This window comes from Arachis duranensis, chromosome 10 (genome assembly GCF_000817695.3).
Source record: "Arachis duranensis cultivar V14167 chromosome 10, aradu.V14167.gnm2.J7QH, whole genome shotgun sequence".
Lineage (NCBI taxonomy): Eukaryota > Viridiplantae > Streptophyta > Magnoliopsida > Fabales > Fabaceae > Arachis > Arachis duranensis.
In genome coordinates, this window is record NC_029781.3 from 102107678 (window position 1) to 102132814 (window position 25137).

The following is a 25137-nucleotide window of genomic DNA, read 5'->3' on the forward strand; positions in this document are numbered from 1 at the left end:
TTCTCTCTCCCTTCTTTCTCTCTCTTCACTCCCTTCCCCGCAAACCCTAATTCCTTCCCCTTCTTCCTCCTCCACCTTCCTCCTCCTCCAAACTGCCCCTCACAATAATAATCATTGTAATTCCAAATCTGCCCCTCGCGTCCTCTTCCTAGTCTCTGCACCCCACCGCGCCGGATCCCAAATCCTCCTCCGCTTCTACCTCTTGAACCACAAAACCAACGCTTTCTTTAGGCCACGTGTTATTTGTTCCCAGAAGGACCTGCGCTTCGAGCACCAGCTGGGCGTTTTGGTAAATTCCAAGCATGGGGTTTCCATCAAGCTTTCTGGTTCCGTTAATTACTTTGCAATGTACTCCGTTTCCGCCGCAAAGGTTTGGGTTTTTGCCGCAAAATTGGATTGCAGCGACGATGGCGATGCGGTGAAACTGATGAGGTGTGCGGTGATTGAGTGCTCCAGGCCTGTGTGGTCTGTTACCTTGTCGTTTGGGTTCTTGCTTCTTGGAGAAGAAAATGGAGTTAGGGTTTTCAGTCTCAGGCGAATCGCGAAAGGAAGGGTCAAGAAGGGGAAGAATGTGTATTCGAAGCCAACGAATGGCGGGGATCTGGTGAAGAGAGGAGGGAGACGAATTAGCAGTGGTGGTGGTGAAGGGCTGGTGGATTTAGCTTGCAATGGTGATTTGGAAGGGAGAATTGAGAAACATGGTGTTGCTGGTAGGTGTATATATAAATATATATAGTATAATTTTAACTTCTGGTTATAGGATTTTAAGCAAGGTTCAATCTTAGTTGCTTATACTATATGCCCTTAGCAGAATTCTTGCCTGTCACTTACTACTTGCTAGCACTGTGTTTTGGTTTAATTTTTTTATTAACTTTTTTTTTGGGTCTATATATATATGATATAAAGCTTAATCTTGGATTTAATTTTGATTCTGGGTTCACATTTAATGAAGTATTGACACTACTTTTAATAAGTTAGATAACTCGTGGTTTATAATTCACTAAATGTGTTCTCAACATAAGATTAGTATGTCTGTTTGAGAATGTTTTCTATTGTCAGTTCTTCAAAACTGAAGTTTCTTCGGTACCTTTTTCTTTTATAAAAGAAAGATTAAATTACTTTTCTTTGGTTATTATTACAAGTCCTGTATCTCCAAGCATTGATCTCTAGATTGCTTATAAATGTAGGGCATCTCTCACCTCTTGAGCTAGCTTTTGGGATGAGTTAGACCTACTCAATTCTAATAGTTATTGTTTTCCTTGTCAAATTGTGATCTTCCTGAAGATTAAGTTAGACTGTACTTAAAATAAAAAATAAAATTGCAGCCTAAACGTGGCAGTCCTTTTGTCATACCTTTGTCATTGTGAGAGAATTCATACTTTTAGTCTCAATTTTACATGGGATTTTGTTGACAATTAAGCATCACTGTTCGGTAACCTCCAAGGTCACTTTAGTGGAGTGTAGTGTGTACTAGTTGATAGTTGTGATGTCATGTCTCAGCGAGGGACACTGCTTTTGGAAACTAGTATGTGACGTGTGTGCACATCAATGCCTAACCTGTTATGGGTGGGTGGTAGTTCGTTAATTCAGCCATCATTGTCTGGTGACTTGATCTTCAAAGGAAGGAGATGAATCTTATCTCTACACTTGTTAATTTTTTCATGTTCATCTGTTATCTGTTACATCTCATCTCCAAGCATACACAACAATGAGCATCTTTACATGCATACTTCAAAACGTCTGAGTTTGATACAGTTTTTAGTGATCGGTTGATCTGATTTAGTTTCAAAATAATGAATAACCATGGGAATGTGATGTGTTCCTGAAGATACATTATTTACAACTACTTGCTTCAATTGTTAATTTGAACCTTTGGGTCATCATGCGTTTGCACTTCACGTATTATGAATCAAAATGTTACCGATGGCTGATAACATTGGCTAATCCACTGTGTTATTATCTAAAAGAAGAATTATTGTTAGAGAAAAGAACAAAAATAATTACAAGAGAAGCCAATAAGATTTCATCTTGGAAGAAAGTAGAAACCAATGTCGACTAATTCTAGGTCCAAAAAGATAAGTGCATCAGTTCTATCATACAGTCCTTATTGAGTCTTGCTCTGCGTTCAAATGGAGTGCTCCCCCTTATGAGGTCTAAAACTTATTAGAGCCCAAAATATAAGATCCAAAGTATTCGGTTCTCTCTATTTGTCCAAAATGGTAACCCCTCTTGATGAGTTATTGAGCAACATCAGCAGGCTAAGATGGCTAACTCCTTTGTTACACAAGTGACTTTCACACCACATATTTTTTTAAATTTTTAGCATCTGGTTAGCCAAAAATAGAGAAATTGTATTTTATACTATAGAAAACTCTAAATGAACCCTCTGCAAACCAGCTTGAGACCATTTAAAAGTACCTTTTAGTTTATCATTACACTAATGAATAATTTACTGCAAACTGCAATGCTTTTATCAGTGACTCGATTGGACTTTGACATGTTTACAACCATCTGATCCCGAGGGTATTGATCTCTGTTCTCTTACCGATTCCTGTTGTTGCCTAACAGTAATTAACACATTGTGATGGTTGATATGATCAGTCTACATATCATAGCATGATCTTTTTGGTATTCTGAAGTTTGTGGCTGTAGTCAAGGATCTTACTGAGGTCATATGTGATAAGTTACATATTTATATGTAATTTCTGCTAACAAGTTTAGGTATTTGTCATTGACCAGGGTATGGGTGCAATGCAAGGTGCTGCCCTTTGTTTAATCTCGAGATGTTTTAGATGGTAATTAACTAAATATTAAGAACAGAAGTTTAACTGTGGGATGTATTTTGAATCCCAAATGTTCTTCAGTATTGTATCTTATCCATGTATTTTTTTTACTTTTAGTGAAGCAGACAAATGTTAAATTAAAACATGATGACAGAGATGGAGGTGCATATTTTGTGGCATTGAAGCAAAATGATGTTGAAACAAAATCCATGACAAGAGCAGCAATGCCTGTGAAAGCAATTTCCATTCAGGCTCTTTCGCAGAGAATGTTTCTGATTTTGGACTCGGACGGAGATGTACACCTGCTATCCCTGTCAAATTCTGGCATAGGTGTTGATATCACTGGTCGTGTTAGGCAACTGCCTCATGTCATGAAAGTGCAAAATCTGGCAGTTCTTCCTGATATTTCTACAAGTATGTGTCTCTTTCTTTGTTTATTTTCTAAGTTCAACTATTTTAATTTGTGGATTCTTTATCAGTGAAAGAATTTATGTGACAGCGACAAAAGACAATAAACATTTTGGCATGGATTGAAATTTTCTGTTTGAAATTATTCTCTTGACCACAAATTATGGTTGACAATAATCATGTCTACTGAAACTTCAAATATTGTTATAGTTAACAAACAATGACAACTATAGGTCATGGTGCTAATACCTTTTAGAGAAAAAAGACAAATAAGTCCTATATTTTTTAACTCAACTAATTGAAAATACAAAAATATCCCCACCTTTTAAAACGCGAGAATCTAAGTCCCTCCGTCCAAAATATATGAGGACAAATAGGTCCCCCGAAAGGACTTGGATGTCTCGCATTTTTGAAAGTTAAGGACATTTTTGTATTTTTAATTAGTCAAGGACTTATTTGTCGTTTTCTCGAATTTTTATTGTTGTCCTGATTAGCTCCTAATTGGTTCGGCAATTGATTGCAATGTCATAAATTAAGGGTTAATATGCAGCCTAGAGGCACACTTTCTGCAATATATCTCTGCAGTAGGATGGGGAAGGTAAGGATTTTCTTCATTTTGGGGGGATTTTATTAGGCATCAGATTGAGAGATGACTTACATTTGGAGGGCTGTGCAGTCCTACAATCAATATTGACACTCTTCATTGACAAACGTACTGTGATTGAATCTGGACAAAGTACAAGATGTCTTGCCTGTTTGACAGTAAGATTGGAATCGTGTTACTCCGTATATCAAGAGTTATCCACCAAAAAAAAATAAAAAATTCAAGAGGCATTCATTCCATTTTTCCTTATAAGAAATTTAAAGCTAGAAAGTTTAAAACTGTTTGGTGTGGTTGTAAGTATCTAACAAGTTATAACATTAGCATTCCTTAGCCTGGGTTAATTGTTAATACCTACCTTTGGGTTTATATACTATAAAGTGAATAAGGCTGTACCAACTTTGAGTTGATTTGAATTCTATGAAACATTTGTTAGACCAAGTTTGTTATTTAAGACTTAATAATGATACGAGTTTGAGTGCCGTAATGCTTGCCAATTAGTGAAAGGATTATACCTTTTTTCCCCGTTATGTAACCATCATATGAGTGGAGTACTGGTTTCTTGTCTGCGCTTCATGTTTTCATTTCATATCGATGTTTGCTAGATGTGTTGATAGCAACTGATTTGCGTAGTTTCTACCATGGGATCAAGAATTTTCCTTCAAAAGCAAAAGAAGTTGAACAGTTTACTTGTGTGGTGGGAAAGGTTAACCTTAATTTTCATTAAAGGAGAAATCTTATCTTGCAGTATCACAGACTGTCTGGATATCAGATGGAAGCCACTCTGTGCATATGTTCAGTGCAGTTGACATGGAAAATGCTTTAAATGAAATCGATGGAAATGATGAGGACGAAAAGCAGATTCATCTCCCAGGTTCACAAAATACATTGTCAATTAAAATTTTTATTGAAGTAGAAAATTTTAAGTTGCGGTTCTTGTTTATGGATATCTGAAATAAGATTTATTTTTCATGTATTTTCAGTGTAACAATTGCTGCATCAACAAAATTAACTATTTTTTAAACTCATTAGTAATCTAAATGCATGAATCTCATTAGATAAACTGTCAATACATCAAATTGGACTCTTCGAAAAAATCTAACTGACACATTGATAAATATTTCTTTTTTATTGAGGAGTGGTTCAGCTTGTAACGATTATTGGATTGGCCGAAATAAATAATTTTTTACAAGTTTTTAATCTAATACTTGTAATTGTATCACATTCATGCTGAAAAGAAATTCTATAAAGCTTTCTAAAATATACTTTGGAATATGAGGTTATATAGACATGGGATAGGCAATGTTTTCTTGGCAAAAATTTCTCGTTTTAATCCATTCCCTTCTTAATTAGCATGTCACACTTCATATAATTGGAGAACTTTGCGAATTTTTCCCTGAAATTTCCCTTTATTGCCAAGATAAGATTTCTCCTTTCAATGAAAATTAAGTATCCTAGAAGCCTTTTATGTTTTTTTTTCTCTTTTTAACTTTTTTTGTTCAGATTCCTGCATAATCTTAGGAATTTCTTCCCTTTGTTTCAGTTGTTCGAGTTCTTTTCTGTAGTGAGAAGGTCCAAGATGTCACTTCTGTTGCTTCAAATTCTGTTATGATTCTTGGACAAGGTATAATTTATATTTATATTCCTGTCTGCCATTTTGTTCATTTATAGTCTCAGGACATTCTTGGATAGTGGGATCTCACCTTGTTTCAAGCATGTGGGAAGATTATTTTTAGAGCCCAGTCAAGAGAAGAGGGTGGACCAATGGAGGACAAAATCAAATATGTAGTAGTGGAGGACCTAGAAAAACTATCGTGGAATTTTTTAGAATGCATAGCTGATCGCACCTAGTTGGAAAAAGGCTTTGGTCTTTGTCATTGACAATCCAAGAACATTCATGCAGCTTTTCTTCCACATCCTTCTTTTGACAAATCAACTAAATAAAAATGAAATTGATGATAAAATAATTTATTATTTGTGGAATTTCACCATAAACTCTTAAGAATGATGTTATGATTTCGTATTTCTGTCTATTACTTAACCACCGCCTAAGATTTTTTCCTGCTCAACAGGAGGCTTATATGCATATGCGATTTCCTGAAGTTGCTTTCTAGTTATCCTTTTATCTTTTCCAGTGGTAAGCATATGTGTTCTTATGTGCCCTCACTGACCTATAATTGCTATTTGCTACAACGTTCTAATGTAATCTTGTTTGCAGGAAATCAATGTTCCTGGCTCCCTTGATGTTCTAATGTGTTTCATGGAGTAAATGCTATCTTTCATAGTAAGTATTTTATTACGGTAAATTCATTTTTCCCCCAAACACTGAATCGATCTCAAATTTTAATCTAACTATTAGTTGGATTGTCCTCAAGGTCTGGTCCCCATTATAATGTGTTTGTTTTAACGTGGCTGGTATGTCATTATTTCTTGAGTCAGGTGCTCTGGCTGCCTCACCAGATGTTGCATCCTCAAGATACTCGAGCTCTTGAAAGGTATGTATATTATATGTAGTAAAACTTCCCCGAACTCACATCTTTGAAACTCTCAAGTGTAACTTATGTGGTTGCCAGGGATAGATATACCTGTTCTTGACATCTAAAGTCATTCATTAATGATATAGCACGACCTGCTTACATGATATTTATGATGAGATTTGTTACCACAAGTGACAATTTGACAGTTATCTTATCTCTTACCCCTTGCGTTCAATTTTTATTGAAGATACAATTGACTGATCTGAAAGTTGCATTTTTCCTCGCACGTAATGAGTGCAACTAATACTTGCTTATTGTTGTTTTAGATAGACAAGATCATGGGACTGATTAAAAATCTGTGGGGTTCTAAATTCTGAAGTGGAGTTTCCCAACAGCTTTAAAGCCGTCTGTCCTGTGAGACATATCACAGAAACCTGAAAGATTGAGGACTGAGCTGGTTTGAATGAATCCCATCTTTTGGAGCTTGGCCGAAATCATGATTTTCTGCCGGAGAACTGAGCAGGCTTCAATAGGAAAAAGGGGGTACAGTCTTTGCAATTGGATTGTTCTGCATGATGAAATATTAGCTTCTCTCTAGCTATGTCTGTAGTCCTTTTATGAAAGATATTTTTGGTGGAGTTTGAGTTATCTTTTTAAAATTTTTTTTTTATGTAAGGGTTAATAATATATATGTTTGTCACCCTGTTGGATATGTTTCTTTGATGATTATTATGCCTTGTATGGTACGTGTTTGTGATGGATTTATTCTCTTACTTTGATGGCTGTATGAAATCTTTATGTTGAGGCCAGCGTCATAGTTCATTCATAAGTGTATGACAGTTGAATGATGGTGAGAGCTTTGGCATATTAAGAGAGTAGAAAAATGACATAATATGGGCATAAGCAATAAGCATAGGTTCCTAACTGTTTTTTGAAGAAAGTCCTCATTCTAGTAAACTATCATAACATATTAAATGTCGTTTTGGAGTAAGAGAAGCAACGATAAACGAGTGGTGTTCATTTCTCATGCATGTAGTGGTAGGTGTTCTTACTTACCACCCATTAGAGACTAGAATGCTTAATAATCTCTCATGGTTGTAAATATCTTGATATATGGATAGACTAGTGCTTGGGCATGGGAGATGATAGGACAATTCGATGGGAATTAACCTCAAAATAAATCATCCATGTGTATCATAATGTCAAACAATTTTAGAACCTCTTCTCGATACCTACGTCGCATAAAGTATCAGACAAAATTGACAACTAAAGTTGAGATCCAGAGGGTGGGACCCTTCTTCCATAATGTGATGACCCTTGGACAGTGTTTGGTTTAAAAGTCAAATTGATGCATCAATTGATCTCTCAAATTATATAATATATCTTCCTCTTGATGTCGTTTGACCTATACTAATGTGGATGTTCAGGTTTGTAACAAAATAATGTCATTTGAGTAATGGCTGTAAATGATAAAGAAACTTCAGGCGGGAAATGAACTAGGGGTTAACATAATGCACGTTGTTTAATTTAGGGGCCATTTATGATTCAATGCAAATTGAACTAACGTGACTAAACATTTAAAAGACTAATTTGAGTATCTACTATTATTGTTGTCATCCACCATTGCACGAAAAATGAACCAATACCAACGGTTAGCGGTAGTGGTTTGGTGGGAATGGGATAGTGTAGTTAAGTGTTGCCGTGACAATCCGAAACACCGATGTAGTAAGGCATATTACATCAGTATTTAACCTGTTTTCTAAATGTTACTAGATTAAAACTAGTAAAAAAAAAGAAACTCTATATGAATAAAAATAAAAAAAAAATGAATCTTTCATAAGAGCAAACAATTTATTTCCCAGATATGTCTCAGTTGTCCGTCCTTGTTGGGGTTAAAAATTTTAGTTTTAATGTTTGTCTTCGTAGTCAAACTTGTTTTTGTCTTCCATGTCCCGTGCATTTTTTCTCTTTAGACTAAACCAAACACGTGTGCAACAACAAAAAACATTGTGATTCCAACACTTTCTTCACCAGTTATTCATTCCTACCCTTCTGACAAGCGACATCCACTCAATTTTAGTCTCCACTTGACGCCCAGCTCACACAGAAAAGTGAAAACAACCTAGCATCACCAGCCACTACGTTGCTATTTTGCACATTTTCCAATCCTAGATTTGATAGAACCTTATCCTGGAAAAGTAACAGTAACAATCCAGATCAATTTACCCTCAACTGGGATTTTATTTCACTATCTTACAAATTTACAATGAGACTCAATAGATCAAATTTGGAAAGTTCGAAAGAAACTTTACTACAGTTGAATTAGAGAGGCTATTGTCATACCTATTGTATTTGTAGCTGTTGTCATATCCTTCTTAAATCTTATTTTCTTTTCCAAAATACTTTTTAAAAATATATAATATATATACAAATACAAAATACATGCAAAAAATATATATTAAAGAGTAAAATATCGTTTTTGTCTCCAACGTTTGGAGTAAGTCCTATTTGTGTCCCTAACGTTTAAATCGTCCTATTTGTATTCCTAACATTTATAAAAGTGATTCAATGTTATCCTACTATCAATTATACTAACAAATCAGATTATATTTTTTAATTATTCTCACTTGGATACATTCATTCTCAATTAGGTCTCACTTGAATGTGTTCGATTTTAATATTATACCCACTATTTGTGTTTAGATTCAATTATGTCCCTAGAAAAGTAAATTATGTAAATATTGTAGAAATTATTTTCAACTTTTGATGAGCTATTTTTTGGAGTGGGTCATCGATTCTATCCCAAACATTTGTATTCTAACTTCAAGAAGAGATTTTTAAAACTCAAACTAAAGCATTCATGATGTGTAATTGACGGCAGGATAACATTGAATCACTTTTACAAACGTTAGGATACAAATAAGACGATTTAAATGTTAGGGACACAAATAGAATTTACCCCAAATGTTGGGGACAAAAATGATACCTTATTCTATATTAAAATATAAATGCACAATAAAAATAACTTAAACAATACATAAATTTATATATAAATATATAATAGCTAATTTGATGACCAATTTTTGACATGGATATAGCATTTTTGTATCCAATCGTTTCTTCTTTCTTCAATATGATTTAGTGACTTACAAGAAGCTGGCGTGTGTCGGTAGATTAATGGACATCCCATAGTTAATTGACACAGGTTCCTTTCTGTTATCTGTAATGATTACCTCCATATTTACCTCGTTCTTCTACGTTTTCTCTATGAATATCTTTATTCCTCAAGAAAAAGGCTATGTTAACGAACCACATAAACAACGAATAAAAAAAACTTTTAATTTTGTACTACAGTCTAGAGTAGGTGTTATTAACAACCTAATATAGCATTGTTGATTCTTCAAAACATAGTATTATTTTATCTATACTTTTGTCATAACAAAAGCCTTTAATTTTTGTGCTTTTTTTTGCTTACGTTTACTCAAACTAATATCTAATGAGCATTTAACAAGTTTAAAAGGTAAGAAACAAAAGCTTGAGTATTACAATAGAGAACACGAGTATTCCCTCTTCATTATTATATTCCAATCCAAATAGTAAATATCACTTAAGACAGTGATTCTGAGTGGCATGCAGTACACTTTGGATCAAGCTCAAAGTTGTTGGGATGAGTCAAAATTCTGGTACCTGGCTCCTAAAATAGTTTACCACTTCCAAATAAAAAAAGGAAAATGAAAAGAAAAAAGTATGTTGATTATATAGTAAATAATCAGCGTTTACATGATTATTTACTACAAAGAAGGAGATAGAAATAGAGCAGAACAACAGAGCTTTCCTCTCACCTTTTTACAGTCTAGAATTCAAGATGCAGGGCACCATTAATGGATCTCACCCTTGAACAGTATACATTACACTTAATATACAGAGAGATATACATTCGGTAGATTCTTTCTTCAACTTACTACAAGGAAATTTCAAGACTAAGAAAGTACCCGATTTATTGGGGATGGTCAAAAGAACGCTAATGCTGATGCTACTACTCACTCAATCTGCACATCCTGTCTCTTTAGTCCAGCGAAAAAGTTCCATCACAATATCTACAAAAAGTAACATAAAATATATTACTTACAATTACATTTTTTCGGTCAGTTCAGTAAAAGTCAATAAATGTTTAAGTATGTAGCTTTGAATGTTAAAAGAACTAATTACGGAAATGTTGAAATACCTTGAGTAAGTATGCATTTCTAGATAAATATAAGTTCTTGACTTGAAATCTGATCAACTTTAACTTATAGTTATGTTTTACCCTTTTGTTGTGATATTTTCATTATAATGATGATGATATTGAGGAATGCATTAATAAGAATATGTAAGAAAATATACTTGTTGCTAAACTTCTCAACAGCATCTGTGGCATATAGAAGGGTTTCATTGGCTTTTTCCAGAACCATGTAAAGCTCCCTCCCTCTAGTGATTCGAGAGATAACCCAGGCGTTGTTTTTTGCTCTAATGCACACCTCCATATCTTTTTCACAATCAACATTATCTAGCTTTGCTCTACTCTTCTCCAACTCAACCTCTTTCCTAAGCTTATTCATAGCAAGTAAGGATTCCTGAACCAAGTACGTAAACGAAACAAGTTTTACATTTTCTAAGTTAATGAGTTTGCTGGCAAATGTATAAAATGCATATCAAATACATAACACATCTTGATGCCAGTATCATACCTTAGTTAAGGTTGCAACTTTTGTTGGTGGAGTAGCCCTGGACACGTTTCTATCACCATCCACTAATAAATATCGGTACCCACTGACATGATATGCATTCTCACCACCCCATCCTTTCGATAGTTTCTCTTCAACTTTCAATATCTTAAGTGATGCCTGATGTATTCAACAAAGAAAAAGATGAGGCTTGGATTAGACCTCCTAAAAATCCACCTTTCATAAAGGATAACTTGTTGATGGATAAAACTTAACCTCATTTGTTTCTTTAAAGCACTAATTCTTATTAAACAATGTGACATATTTTAAAGGTTTTCTCAGAATTTATTAGGAAACAAGATATTCAATATAATAGAAAAAGTACTAACCTGTTCAAGAACTTGCTGCTTCACCGCTGACACTCCTTGTTCCCCATTGGCTATAGAGGATACAGGAATAAGAAGCAACAATGTAAGGTTTCTATGCTGATAAGCACACAGATACATTCTCTCACCAGTCTGTCGAAGCCAAACTGTTGGTGTGGCAAACACCCATGTACCAACCTCTGCGCCCCATAAATCCGTGACAAGATAACCATCTTTTCCTTTGGACCACTTTTCACTTTGTAAGGGCCTCACCACATGATACTGGCTATCCTCGGTAGGGGATACTTCAGATGAACCATAGAAACTTTCAGATGCAGAGCTTGGAATCGCTATGTTAGACTCAATGGCAACACTGGATGCAGTATTGCCTTTTCGTAGGTAGGACCAGGAACTTACACCAACAGATAGAGCTTGTGGAGTCAACCTTAGCACAGCATATGTAAACAAATTGATGGTGTCATCCTGACAAATGAGTCAATAGTCAAGGTTAATCAGAAACTTAATGAACGACCACTAATTTGCCCAAAACTATTCCATCATTGAAAAACAGTATTGTACATGATGATTAAAACCATACAGGTGATAGTGTTGTCGACACCAGCAGGTCCTGAAATAAAATGAGAGAGTAGCAGGGCATGTTTCCAGCGGAAGATTCAAGTACCCTGACAAGAGACTGGCAAAAAAGGATGACATCAATAAAACAGGGTGAACAACTGCAATATAGTCAACATCTTATGTGGATATGATCCGAAGCATGGGATTGAAATATGCTAACACATATACCAAATGTAAATTATCAAAATCAACAACGCCCTCACAGAACAAAAAGGGAACATCTAACAGAAGCAGTAAGGATAATCACAAGAAAATAAATTTATGACAATGCAGAATAATAAATTTTATCAAACCATGTGTTGCATTCATTTGAAGAGCTACACTTGCATTTGGAAGAGAGAATAAAGGAATGCGCAATAAAAGGATCAGATAACCACAACATCTTTTGCACAAACAATTTTGTTCATTGTAACAAATCATTCGTATTGTATGGACTTGATGAAACCCAAAGACAGCATTGCAAAGTCAACTTAGAGAAATCAGACTGGGCTACAGTCTACTTTGTATATAAAATTAGAATCGACCAAAGAGATAATCCGAGGATCTATCATCATATCATACTTTTACATAAATTTCCTAGACCTTCTCACGTCACAATTCACAACTTAAAACTTACCTGAACCTCAATTGCAGCCTCACGGCCTATTGTCAACATCTGCACAGTTCCTTGTTCCTTTAGGCAATCACGGAACGACGGTAAAAGCAGCTTTTTCCCCACAAGATAATCTGCCTCACAAGAGAAAATTGATAAATAAGGTATGAGAGACAGCTACTTCAGCATGTGTCAGGCAGCACAGATCCAAATGAAATCATTTGATACAGCAACTTCACCATTACCGCAGCAGCAATTATTCCATGGAGGCCGCTTTTTACATGCTGACAATTATGAGTTATGACTTACAATGAAATATTTTGAATCTCAACTCAAACTGAAGGATAATCACGATATATCGATTTTGCACTAATATGATGACTCATACCCCTTAGATAATCCATGACAAAGGAATACAGATGACGCCTTATTAGTCCTCCACCAGGTTCTTTCTCCAGCAGTGCCCTTATAGTTCCATGAAACATCACAAAAAGTGAGTGGATTTCTTTAAGAACTTTCCTCAACGCATCATCTCTCCATATAGGTTCTGAATCATTGCTTTTCTCAACCACCTACAAGGCAAAAACTTCACATCACAAGAAATTGCAAACACTTAATGCATGCTCTAAGAACATTTATAGCACTCATCTTTTATTTAAAAATGCCTAAAAGTTATATAAAATTCAAGATCAGAGTAAACGCGGCGTGATCATCCATGTAAATATTTCTAAGATAGCGCTTAGAACTCAAATCAACAAGCTCTCCCAAACCTTCTAATGGAAGTTACGAGGACGTAAAAAATTATTTCTCAAACAATAATACGGTAAGTTCTCGTCCTAACATGAACAAAGGAAAAGGTAGAAACAGAAAATTAGGGTTAAGGAAAAACAGACCATAACCATCCATATATCGGGTTCGGCCTCGTAGAAGATGTGAGAATGTCGTTCAGCTTCAATGACCTCGCACGCAGCCTCAGGAGAGAAAATCCTAGAAGAAATCATGGAATCAGAATCGAGAAGGTTCTAAATCAAAGAGTAATAAGAAGAAATCGAGGATGAACCTGGTGAAAGTGATGAGGCCTTCGCTGAGGCCAACGACGGAGAGTTGCTTGGAGAAGGGGAGGCCAGCGGGGAAGAAGAAGAGGATCTTGTCGAGTTCTTGGCCTTCGTGTTGGCCTCTCCGCAAATCGAAAATGCATAGCTCCACACATTCATTTTCTGTAGCTGCAGAAGACAGCCCCATTCTCATTATGATTATTACTCGCTCTTTGATTTCCTTCTTATTTATATGCTTTTCTACTTTGCTTCCTTCATCATTATGCTAATCCACATTCCATTTTACTCTAAACCCTATCATTTACCAATGCAATTGCTCATTTCAATTCTATATACTAAAGATTTCATAAAGCTACTAATCTTTGCTACAATTCTTCTCCTTGATAGCGTCAACTAATAATTGCTAACATATTTCAAACTCTTAAATGAAATTTAGATATACGACGAATTAAATTTTAATCTTTTTTTGGTGACAATTAAGCTTTAATTTATCAAATTGAAAAATATAATAAACAACCAAAAATTTCTCATGACAAAGTGTCATATAAATCACATTTGCTGATAAAAGTTTTAATAATCATTCAACAATTTAATTTAAAGTTTTAAACACGTTTACGTAGATACCCACAAATAAAAGAAAAAGAAAATAAGTGAGAGCTTCCAATAATTTAAAAATGAAATGAATATCTTATCGATTCTGAGTTTCTGACAATTATTTTGGAAGAACTACAAAATCTTAAAAAAAAATACCTAATTTAATTTCTGATTTTTTTTATGATTGTAGTCTCTATGTTAATAAAAACTAACATTAATTTTTTTTGGCACATGATTAATTAGTCTCATAAAAATAAAGTTCAGGAATTGAGTTGAGTTTTTTTTATTAAAGATCTCATTGTCTTTTGAGATAATTGTCAATGCTATTTATGATTTCTTTTTCTTTAAAAATTAGTAATTAAATTTTTATATTAGATAAAAAATTTAATTTAAATTATGTTAACTATTATAAAATATCTTATACAATTGTATAATCATAATTATTTTCTTAAATGATTATTCACACAGTTAATGTAAAAGATAATTATTTTTACTAATATAACGTTATATTATTAAATACACATTGACACTGCATCAAGTTAAATTCTTATAATAAATTCTGTAAGACTACATGAACCAAATAATTAATCCTTTCCTGGATTAGTTACCAAGAGTAAGTATTTCACAGCAAAAAAAATCAATGATTTGGTGAGCTGGTGTGACTTCCGTTTGAACAAGTGAAATAAATTTAAAATTTCACAATTCGCATAATATGATTGTAAGGTAAGACCACTACCAACTTTTGTCCCTTAGTTTAAATAAATAAATGAATTATATTAAGGAAAAAAAAAAGATAAGAGAGGGTATGTTCACAATTCACATAAATGTCAGCCTCTCATTTTCATCTTGCCACAAATTCTAACGACAATATCTGTCCTTGCTTGATACAAGCAATTGGAGCATAAGTCTATAAATGTACGCCTATATAATATAATTTTTACAAACTAAAATAAATTAGCACACTATTTGTTATTTGATCAATAAAGAGATTTTATTAAAAGAATTATTGATAAACGAAAAAATATACCAAATAAAACATTTGTTTTTATAGTTTTGCCAACTTATTAACCATTATATTTGTATTCTAAGTTCTTACAACAACTACAGACAACTTGAAAACCTTAAATCGAGTCCGTTTCAACTTTCAACTCTAAAAACAAAGGACTTTGCTAGATAGAAAATGGCTTTTGTGAACAATAGATTCTAAAATTGAGTTTTAGATTCTAAAGGTAAAGAGTTCGATCTTTAGTAAATCCCAAAATCAGCTTTAAGCTTTTGGGATGAGTAGTTTTAAGACATGATATGTTTATTATCCATAGTACCGAATGGTTATTCTGAATATTATGGGTGATGTTCATTTTGTAACTCATATAACCCATTGTACACATTATATAAATAAGCGATTGGCTCCCTAACGGGACTCAATAAAATAAAAACGCACTACACTCCCAAATTATTCATCTAAATCTTAATATTAGGATAACCATCCGCACACCTAATGAATTGAACGTTTGATATATCTATTGTTCATATTGTTTAGTATTTTCATTGTCTATCTATATTTTTCAAAAAATAAGACATCTAACTCCAGTGTTCGCACATCTGAAGCTGAATTTCCTTAAATAAAACCAACAACCGAATCTTCATTAGATAATGAAATTTTATTAACAACTACTCTCAACAATTTTTTTAAGGTACATTATTGTTTTGTAAACTCATCCATGCGTATCAATTAAAAAGTCATATCTGAGGTACATTATTTTTTTAAATCATTGCATCAAAATTAAATTATATTTGTAAGAATAAGATCTTTACTGTAAACAACAAAAATAGTTGTAGACAGAGGCATATCTGAGGTGAAAAAGACCAATATATCTACTTAGGCACTCTTAGCCTTATTAACACATACCACCTATTTATTATTCTTCCCCTGAAATAATCATAGCCTCTTTATTCATCAAAGTATCAAACCTCTGCAAATAAAACCATACACATAACCTTAGAACAAAAATTCAATTCAATTCAATTCTACACAGTTGAAATGCAAGCCTCACCCTACAGTTCCAGAAAACAAGATGATTCTGAGTTCAATAACACCAAGCCTAGAAGGTACTCAGCATCATATATAAGAAACATTAGAGAAGACATAACAACAACAACAACAAGGTCTTTTAGATCAAACACAATCATTTCTAGCACTGCTTCCTCACCTGGATACTCATTTAAAGGTAGTATTTAGAACCATCCTTTGATTTATTTTAATTCAATTCAAGTTCCTAATCTTTATTACTTCCAAATATATTGTTGTTTCAGATGAAATAGATCCTTCAACTTATTCTTTCAATACCGCTCTTAAAGGTGATTCCACGACTTGAACCCGTGACCTTCAGGTTTAGTATTTTACAATATTTTGTTGAAAATTCTTCCAAAAAAATAAATTGCATAATGGTGGTCCTTCATTGCAGCATTGCAAACAAGGTACTGTAGAAGTAGCTCGGAATGCTTATCCCCAGATGGGTTTGCATTGAATTCAAAGTGGAGTGAAGCAGAGAAATATATATGCAACCCAATTTCAGGGGAGGTACCAATGGAATGCTTATCAGCAAAATCTCTTAGTGGAAGATCATTCAGAAAACCATCATCAACACTAAACACTACTATTAGAGTAGTGTCTGATCCTCTAGTTTATTCTTCAAGACATATCCAAACAAAGCCTTCAATCTACAGTAATATACAAGAAGAAGAAGATGATGATGATGTAGCTCTTCAGTTTCCAAATCCAGGTTCACATATATACATTTATTGGAAACAAGTTCTTTATAGTATTTTTACTTTTACTTGGTGACACTGACACAGTTCAAAACAAGTCATTTCTTTAAAATCTTTATTCAACAACATTTATCATTTGACAGCTTTTAATATAATTCTTTTCTAGAATTGTATCATTTTAGTAAAAAATGTTTTGTGTACACCAAAATAACTATTTGTATATGGGTGACTGATTTTTTGTATACACATAATACAGTTAATTTTAATATCTTTTGAAAATTAGATTTTTTTTGTTGAGTATATTAATTTTACACTTGAAGTAATTTGAAGAGATCTTTATGTAAACAATTTCATATAATATAGATAAGGTTCGATTAATGATATCGTTTAACTCATGTAACTGATCTTAGATAATGAAACAAGACTTTCTAGTCGTTGTTTGTTGTTATTTTTATTGTTTAGTACTTTTATGTTAAAAATCTATTAAAAAATGTTTTTAATGTAAATTTTTCTAAGAATGTGATAATATTTTCCTATTACCATAATGTGGCTCTTCTATTTGACCTATATTTTCACGTACATGATCCATCCAATATAATTTGATTATAATCGAAGACTAATCCGATAAAAAAATAACAATTTATCCATTATAATTCAGTAATAGCAGAATAATTTACTTTATTATGATTATTTATTATTTATACAGAAATAGAGAAAGAGGAAATGACAATAGAGACTGATGGTACTCAAAATACACCTCCTTATCTTAGTACAAGCAGTGGCAATAGTGCTCTAACATCATGCATTCTGGAGAGATCAACAAAGCCATACTATGAAGATTCACCTAATTCAATTGTCATAACCAAATCTAAAGAAGAGGTATGTGTTATTTTGGTTTCAAATAAGTTAGTCATCACCAGAATCTATTTTTATATATCAATTAAGATCACCAATCTAGTATGGTAGGCATAGATTTCATTCTTCTTTTCATTATTAATGAACTCCATCAAGTGAAGGGACAAGTGGTCCAAAACATTGTGGTGTCTTATGTCCACTACTTTTGTCCTTAAAAATTAGTCATTCATATAAAATATGTATTAAACACCAAAATATAGTATTTGATTTGAATGCATGTATATTTTTGTTAAACAAAAAAAGTCATCTAAAAAAAGATTTATTTAATAGAAATAGTAATATATAATTAATTTAATTCACCTAAAATAAAATGATTTAATATTTTTTTTTAATGTATGTACATAGTTAAAATAAGACCCTCTTGACATCAAAAGTAGTAGTACTAAAGTTTGATAGGGATAAGTCGACTTCATCCTTCATTCTTTTGGTAGCAAAAATAATTAAGATTTTATGCAGGATTCAGAAAGGTAATACTAAAACATAAAACACGCAAGATTGTACCCCAGATTATAGGATCCCACAAAACCATATAATGATATAAGTACTTAATAACATCCATATAAATTATACGTGTTAACTAACATGATATGAAAAAGTAAGTTAATATAAAGTAAAGTTAAAATAGGTCACATAACATCATAATCGATGACTTATATATTATTTTGTAAAATATAATTGTAAAATGATAAATAAATTAAAAATGTGACTCATAAAGACAGAGAAACGATTTTGGAGTATGTAAACCTTTTGTGTTCAGTACATTCACTTATTTTATCAGTATTAAATCTTAGTTTGGTCCGTCTAACAATTGAATTTTAATTGGGAGTTAGAGGTTTATAAACATTTTATTAATTACAATTTACAAATAGTATAATTATAAAGTACTATTGCATATAATAACTTGAATTAAACTATCAAACTTATTATATACCAAAATAATACTTGATTCAAAAAGGTTGATTAAACGATGACAAAGAATACCAAATATATATAGAGAGAGACCTGATACCAAACCTGTAATTAATGTGTATAATACAACTGCACGTGCAGGTAGAAATGCAAGGTAAAGAAACATGGGAAGCAATAAAAGAATCGGAAAGAAGAAAGAATGAGTATATGAAGAGAGATGTGCAACTTTGCAGGCGAAGTGGGTGTTTTTCATGGATGAAGCATAATAAGAGGCATAGAGAGAATAATGAAAGACGCAGAAAGAATACTACATCTTTCTTGCATTTTAAAGGTTGCTAAAGAAAGAGTTTGAAAATATCTTAAAAGAATAAGTGGCAACTACATTAGGATGATGAGATGCCAATAATTTCTTTGTTCTCCCACTTTCTTCCGCAATTTTCGCAACTTATTACCATGGTGGTATATTTTTTTCAGGATTTTCTGTGCGAATGCAAACAAGTGATGATTTGTATATTTTGAAGTCTGTTAGTATCTTCTTTTACCCCACTCCTTCTACTTAATAAGAAGTTTATATAGATTGACTTCACTCTGTTGTGAACAGGGTTAAAAAACTAAATCTAAATCGATAAAATATTAATATATTATAAAATAATCATATATTTATAAACATATTTTTTAAATTCATCATATTTCATTAAATCTAAATATAATGTCGAAGATGAACTAGACAATTAGTAAGATTTTATTCTTGAACAAAAATAAGATAGACTACTTGCTTGAGAAACAGTCCAACTGATATGCAACTAGTAGGAATTGAACCTAAAAATTTGCGGTTGCTGGTGGATTGGTTTGGTTTCACATAAAAGTAAATGTAACTAACTCTAACTAATCACATGGCTAGCTATAACATGGAGCCAGTTGTCACTGACTATTAATAATCTATCACATGGGCTATGCTCATCTTTGAATTGCAATTCTTTTCTTATGAATATATGTTAAAATAATTTACAATGATTGAATACATTTGAATCTAATACTTTTACACCATTCAAAGGACACAAGTCTTGTGATTTATCTAAAACAAATAAGATAGAAGAGTAGAATAAAGATCAAGATCTTCATGAAGATGATTTGGGGTCTGTATTAGAGATAAGACGAACCTCGTATAAATCTTTTTCACCCTTACCTGCATCCAGATATTATGTCAGAATGTACTCATTTATGTTCCTTGGTTTTTAATTAGTAAATATTGGCAAATAAACTTAGTTTTCTGAACTATAATACTCACCAACTTCAGCTGTAATTCCTGGCCCGAAAAATGATGCAAATTTAGCCTAAACAAATGTTGGAAGAATGAGGAAGAATTAGCACATGTACTCAGTATTAAAAATCCAGATTTTATAATATCTTAGAACTGTAGACAATAAGAAATGCACATTACATTTGAAAAGAGATTCAGTCAATTTTTTATACCTGTCTCTGTTCAAAATCTGACAACTGTAGAGCCTTGGCCTCAAAAACCAACACCAAACTGTATTTACCATCATCAGTGACCTATAAGTCATAAAAAAAAGAATGAATGACGTGTGGAAAAGATAGCACAATACCAATCATCTTTAAATCAAAATTGAGTTGTATTAAGGAGTTACAATCAACTCATATAGACGTGGAGTGAAATAGACTTTTCTATAGGCCAATTTTAATACACTTAGAGTTAATTCAGAAATGAATTGCAAAGAACCTACAAAGATTGGGGCAAGAAAAATGGTGTTAGGTGCAACTCAAAGTGCTCAAAGACAACACAGGTATTGAGCACATTTGTAATTCAGATGGTTGCAAGCAAGATATTAATTCCTAGGAAAACTGAATAAATTGTATCATGCAAATAAAACATTCTAATTAGCATTATTTTAATTATTAACAAGTTGTCTACGAAATATTTTTATCTTAATATATATACATATTGGATTTATATGAGAAACAAAATAATATAATATATGATGATGAATAATAAACCCAACTAGATGTAAAATATAGAAGAATCTTTTAAAACATTCGTTTTAACATTTTCAATACGTTTTGTTCTTCTCATTTGTATGTAATTATTAATCTTGTCCTTGTTCTTGAGACCGAAGGTTTTGTCATCTACGATCTTCTGCTTCTTTGCTAAATCAGCTCTAGATTGCTACTTAGGCAGCATCTCTGATCGGCATCAAAGAAATGAAAATAAACTATTTCCTTTCAATTTTAAATGGGGAGGGGGATACTAGGGTTTTGTTAGGTGAGAAGTGAGAAATTTTGCAGGGAAGAGTATTTTACTCTGAGCCTCACACTATATATATATATATATATATAGGAAATAACTTCTCCTTGATCTTTTTAGGTGTGTGAAGATTAGAAAAACAACAGAATAATAAGAATATTAAAAACAGCAGAACAATTGTAGGACAACAGAAAAACTGCAAAGACAACAATATATAGCATGCATGTTCATCAAATCACAATTCACAAATGCACTTGCCTCAAATTAAAGAACGACATATTTTTTCTCTATTTTATTCTTTTTCCTTTTATCTTTCTTTCCTACCTGGCTTCCTTCAATACTCTGATATCCGATTACTTAAATTGTGGTCAGAGTCCATGACATTGAAAGCATTCAAATAATATATAATCTTAAAATTATATAAATAGTAATAGAACGAGAATATAACAGAAAAATCAGAATATTTAAAGCAGTTCAATGAGACCTGCATTGTTATTTCCTCTTTTGAAAATTTTGCACCATTTAGTAAGTCAGACGAGAAAAATGCAAAAGTAAACTTAAATGATAGTACTGATATTGCATTAACGAAAATTGAAATGCATACTTCTTCACGGATCATTTGTAGAACGGGTGCGCTCCTTCTTGGTATTCCGCCTCCCTGATAAATAAAACAAATAAAATTATCTCAAAACTGAACAAAAATACCTCAGGTTGCACAAGCAGAAAGAAAGAGAAATGGGTGAAAAAGCTCATTATTAGCTAATGATGTCAAAAGTTTTCCTAGATCAAGTATTGATTTATATCCATTTCAAATACATGGAGGAAAAGTAAAAATCTACTTTCTATTCTGTCAAATATGAAATCGAAGAAAAGATTATGTACAAAAAGATAACACACTAATTAAAATAACATACTTGACCATATTGGAATATCCGTTTCAATGCCTCGTCCAAATGTTGTTCATCCCCATAACGAAATCTAGTGACATCGCTCTTTACCTAAGACGGCACAAGAAGGTTAACAGCACATTAATATAATATTTTAAATCATCTAGATTGTGATAAACTTGCAATGAGTACGTATGAATGACTAGAGAAACATTGAGTATACCAGTAAATTACTTAATAGATGAAAATGAAATGACAATATTAATTTGAAAACAATGTAGGATTTGATCATGATTTCTTAAAATTTACGATTTCTTTAATAACCTGAATTTCCTTAACAGATGCACAATATTTGTGTAGGTATTATCAATTTTTGACATGTATCACGGATGTAAGTTAATCAACTCTGTATTACAAAGATTGGGTTTCCCATATGAATTCTGGTCAAATATAAAAACAATGTCAGACCTAACAGGCACAATTAATAAACAAGTTGACTTGAGTTAAATCATAAATTCTCAAATTGATCATTTTGCTAGCTAATGCATGTAAATGTGTTTTCTATGTTAGCTAATTAACTTGATGATAACCGTTGACAATTTAAATTGAAATGAAAGTACCTAAGGAACTACAGAATTTAATAAAGAAAGAATTCCAAATTAGAAATTTAAACTGATATATAAATGACCAAAACCTAAATATCAATTTATTTGCTTTCTTCAATCACATAATCTTGATTGCTCTCGGGTAAATCAGTTGCGAGGGCAGAGTTAGGAATACAAAAATTAAATGGAATCAATGTAATGGTTAGTCTATAATCGTTTACAATAGGATACTATAGCTAGTCGTCCGTTATAGTGGGATACGAAAAATTATTGTTGTTGTACTAATGGAATCAGCAGACAATCACATGAATCAGAAATATAAAGAGTATATTTTCCCAGTTACAATAACCTGAAAAGAATAGAAACATATATGACAAGGAAGATTACATAGCAATAAATAATATTGAGAGTACCTGTTTAAGAATTGGAGTTGCACATTTTTCACTCAAGCTTTGAGCATCAGAATATGTGAGGCATGGAACTGGTTTGAGTTCTGCATACTGTAGCAAAAAAAATGTCCAATTGTGAAAGTAAGAAGAAAATAAATAATCTTCAAAGAACATTAGGATGTGGGACTCTCAGCATGATTATCTTTTATACAGTTTAGTTATCATGAATGTCCATCATACAACACTAATCAAATTTATAAGACTTTTATCACCTTAAGTGCCATGCCAATAATTGCAAGTGGGAAGCCATACGTTAACATTATAGCAGACCATTCAGATCCAGGTAGAACATTAAAATATGCTCCAAAACCATAGCTGTAAAATTCAAAACCAAAAGACTAATATAAGAATCAAAGCACTTCATACATGATGCAATTTCAACGAAGAATTTGAGAAAGTAAAATTAAAATAGAACATACAACAAGAGGGAGAGTCCAACACCTAGACCAACCACTCCAAATGAAACCTGCAACAATTAAACTACATGAATAACGCAAGTAATTGCAAAATACTGGTTAGTTAGCCCGTACTATAGGATTTCTATTCCCAAATTAGTGCTAGATTTCCATGAACTAGTAATGACTCAAATTGCATCAACAATCACTGGAATAATAAATAATAAATAAACAAACTTAAATAACACCTTAGGTTTTTTTTTCTATTTGCAGTATTTTATGTTTTCATATGCTATTTTCTTTACAAAATCACAGAAGCAAAACATTAAAATAAAAATAGAAAATAAAAATATAAACCAAACTCACTAATTATTTTCACTATTTCCACACCATTTTCTTAGCAGAATTATAAAAACAAAAATTCTTGAAACTAAGACAGAAAATAAAAGCACAGACCGACTTGTATTCTAAATTAGTGCTTAAATTTGCATAAACTTCTGATAGCGAATAGAAAGAGACCTTAGAAAGGGAGAAGCCATCGTCCGAAACGAGGGTTTTATTGTAATTGTTATTGGGAATTTCAACTGACAAAGCAGTTTGTGTGGTCGAAGAATCAGATTCAGCGGCTCTGAGAGGACTCAGCAACACTAACTTTCTCTCATTGACTTTCAAGAAAACCTTAGCACTTCCATTGGTGCGACTACTATTTCTCCTACGCCATATGAGTTGCGATTGAGTCGAAGCGGGTCGTGACCGAGTTGAGTACGGAAGTGAGGGGGAGCGGTGCCCGGAGCACACCGTGGCTCCACTTGCTATTCTCATTTTCGGATTTGTTTGTGAATTTTGAGCCTACGGAATCTTAGAGAAAAAGTGGTCGTTGCTCCTCAACCGCCAAAATTTGGATCACGTGTCCTCGTTATCTTTCAGAAAATAATAATAATATATTTTTTTGTTTGGATATATATAAATTTAATTTTAAAAATAAAAACGAATGAGTGATGATATTATATGTATGGGTATTTTTATAATTTTTAGTCATTATTTTTTTTTTGTGCCTTTTTTTTAAATAAAAACTCAACACAATAAGTGGAGCACAAGACAACAGAAAACCAACTAGGTTGACAGACTAACATAAACTAATGTAGCACTAATTGATACCTTCTGTCACCTTCGGCAATACTATCAACAACAGAAAGGATTCACACCTAGCTACTCTTTATAGCTTATGAAGGACTGTTGAACAACATCTTCAACCCCTCCACCCTTATTCTAAAAGATCCTTTTATTTCTTTCTTGTCAAATATTCCATATAATCGCACAGAAACATACCATCCACCTCTTACGCTTTATTCTGAAAGATCATTGTTTTTTTGTGCTTTTTTAATATAGAAATTTTTGTTGAAGAGTACACAAATGTTTACATTAATACAAATTTATTGATATAGTATAAATTTTATGTGCTATGTTACTTTTGTTAGCTGAATATCAATGTACTCGACAACAAAATATTTGTGTTGTGCATTAAAATTGTCGTATTTAATATTTTTACTTTATATATATATATATAAGAATGAGAAGACGATGATGATGATAAAAGAAGATTAAGAGCAAAAAGAAAAGGGAGAACAAATAAAAAAAAATATATTAAAAAAGAAGAGGATGACAATGAAAAAAATATCATAAGTGAGACTTATTTAAAAAAAATTTAATCACCTAATTTTATTAAATAAA

The 25137-nt window shown here is 32.5% G+C and overlaps 4 protein-coding genes across 7 annotated transcripts; 2 read left to right on the forward strand and 2 right to left on the reverse strand.

Moving 5' to 3' along the window:
- On the forward strand, window positions 1–7030 carry LOC107471450 (uncharacterized; the record flags this gene model as incomplete). 2 transcript variants are annotated; one of them, XM_016090911.2, is given in 8 exon segments in its annotated part: window positions 1–710; window positions 2901–3197; window positions 4541–4666; window positions 5336–5416; window positions 5865–5929; window positions 6011–6076; window positions 6232–6287; window positions 6596–7030. In XM_016090911.2, coding segments are annotated over 5 exon segments (1243 nt in total), but the record flags the coding sequence as incomplete, so codon positions are not given.
- A 2971-nt stretch (window positions 7031–10001) lies between these two features.
- On the reverse strand, window positions 10002–13978 carry LOC107471448 (vacuolar fusion protein CCZ1 homolog B). 2 transcript variants are annotated; one of them, XM_016090909.3, is made up of 10 exons: window positions 13626–13978; window positions 13459–13552; window positions 12954–13137; window positions 12811–12849; window positions 12590–12699; window positions 11936–12031; window positions 11362–11820; window positions 10997–11152; window positions 10653–10882; window positions 10002–10366 (listed from the first exon to the last, which is right to left on the reverse strand). In XM_016090909.3, exons 1-10 carry the CDS (start codon window positions 13811–13813, stop codon window positions 10336–10338), a joined length of 1587 nt encoding a protein of 528 aa, XP_015946395.1. In that variant the 5' UTR covers window positions 13814–13978; the 3' UTR covers window positions 10002–10335. The 2 variants fall into 2 exon arrangements, with proteins under 2 accessions (XP_015946395.1, XP_015946396.1); XM_016090910.3 differs by lacking the exon at window positions 12811–12849 and having other exon boundaries at window positions 13626–13976.
- A 2250-nt stretch (window positions 13979–16228) lies between these two features.
- LOC107471440 (uncharacterized) lies at window positions 16229–19635 on the forward strand. Its single transcript, XM_016090901.3, has 5 exons — window positions 16229–16442; window positions 16528–16572; window positions 16680–16997; window positions 17690–17862; window positions 18949–19635. Exons 1-5 carry the CDS (start codon window positions 16256–16258, stop codon window positions 19144–19146), a joined length of 921 nt encoding a protein of 306 aa, XP_015946387.1. The 5' UTR covers window positions 16229–16255; the 3' UTR covers window positions 19147–19635.
- A 134-nt stretch (window positions 19636–19769) lies between these two features.
- On the reverse strand, window positions 19770–24309 carry LOC107471535 (uncharacterized). Of its 2 annotated transcripts, XM_016091022.3 has the most exons (9): window positions 23926–24305; window positions 23431–23477; window positions 23224–23326; window positions 22976–23062; window positions 21985–22068; window positions 21675–21728; window positions 20281–20361; window positions 20096–20141; window positions 19770–19993 (listed from the first exon to the last, which is right to left on the reverse strand). In XM_016091022.3, exons 1-9 carry the CDS (start codon window positions 24226–24228, stop codon window positions 19926–19928), a joined length of 873 nt encoding a protein of 290 aa, XP_015946508.1. In that variant the 5' UTR covers window positions 24229–24305; the 3' UTR covers window positions 19770–19925. The 2 variants fall into 2 exon arrangements, with proteins under 2 accessions (XP_015946508.1, XP_015946509.1); XM_016091023.3 differs by lacking the exons at window positions 19770–19993; window positions 20096–20141; window positions 20281–20361 and adding an exon at window positions 21530–21554 and having other exon boundaries at window positions 21607–21728; window positions 23926–24309.
- Between the last annotated feature and the right edge of the window lie 828 nt (window positions 24310–25137).

Excerpts from the sequence above, each read along its gene's own strand:
- LOC107471448 (XM_016090909.3), bottom strand. The coding sequence starts at position 13,813 with ATGAGAATGGGGCTGTCTTCTGCAGCTACAGAAAATGAATGTGTGGAG. Across the intron at positions 13,553-13,625 it reads GGCCTCATCACTTTCACCAG|GATTTTCTCTCCTGAGGCTG; the intron begins GTTCATCCTCGA and ends GATTTCTTCTAG. Across the intron at positions 11,153-11,361 it reads AGCAGCAAGTTCTTGAACAG|GCATCACTTAAGATATTGAA; the intron begins GTTAGTACTTTT and ends TGAATACATCAG.
- LOC107471440 (XM_016090901.3), top strand. The coding sequence starts at position 16,256 with ATGCAAGCCTCACCCTACAGTTCCAGAAAACAAGATGATTCTGAGTTC. Across the intron at positions 16,443-16,527 it reads ACCTGGATACTCATTTAAAG|ATGAAATAGATCCTTCAACT; the intron begins GTAGTATTTAGA and ends TTGTTGTTTCAG. Across the intron at positions 16,998-17,689 it reads TCTTCAGTTTCCAAATCCAG|AAATAGAGAAAGAGGAAATG; the intron begins GTTCACATATAT and ends TTATTTATACAG.
- LOC107471535 (XM_016091022.3), bottom strand. The coding sequence starts at position 24,228 with ATGAGAATAGCAAGTGGAGCCACGGTGTGCTCCGGGCACCGCTCCCCC. Across the intron at positions 23,478-23,925 it reads ATGGCTTCTCCCTTTCTAAG|GTTTCATTTGGAGTGGTTGG; the intron begins GTCTCTTTCTAT and ends TAATTGTTGCAG. Across the intron at positions 20,362-21,674 it reads TACAAATGATCCGTGAAGAA|GTCACTGATGATGGTAAATA; the intron begins GTATGCATTTCA and ends TATGACTTATAG.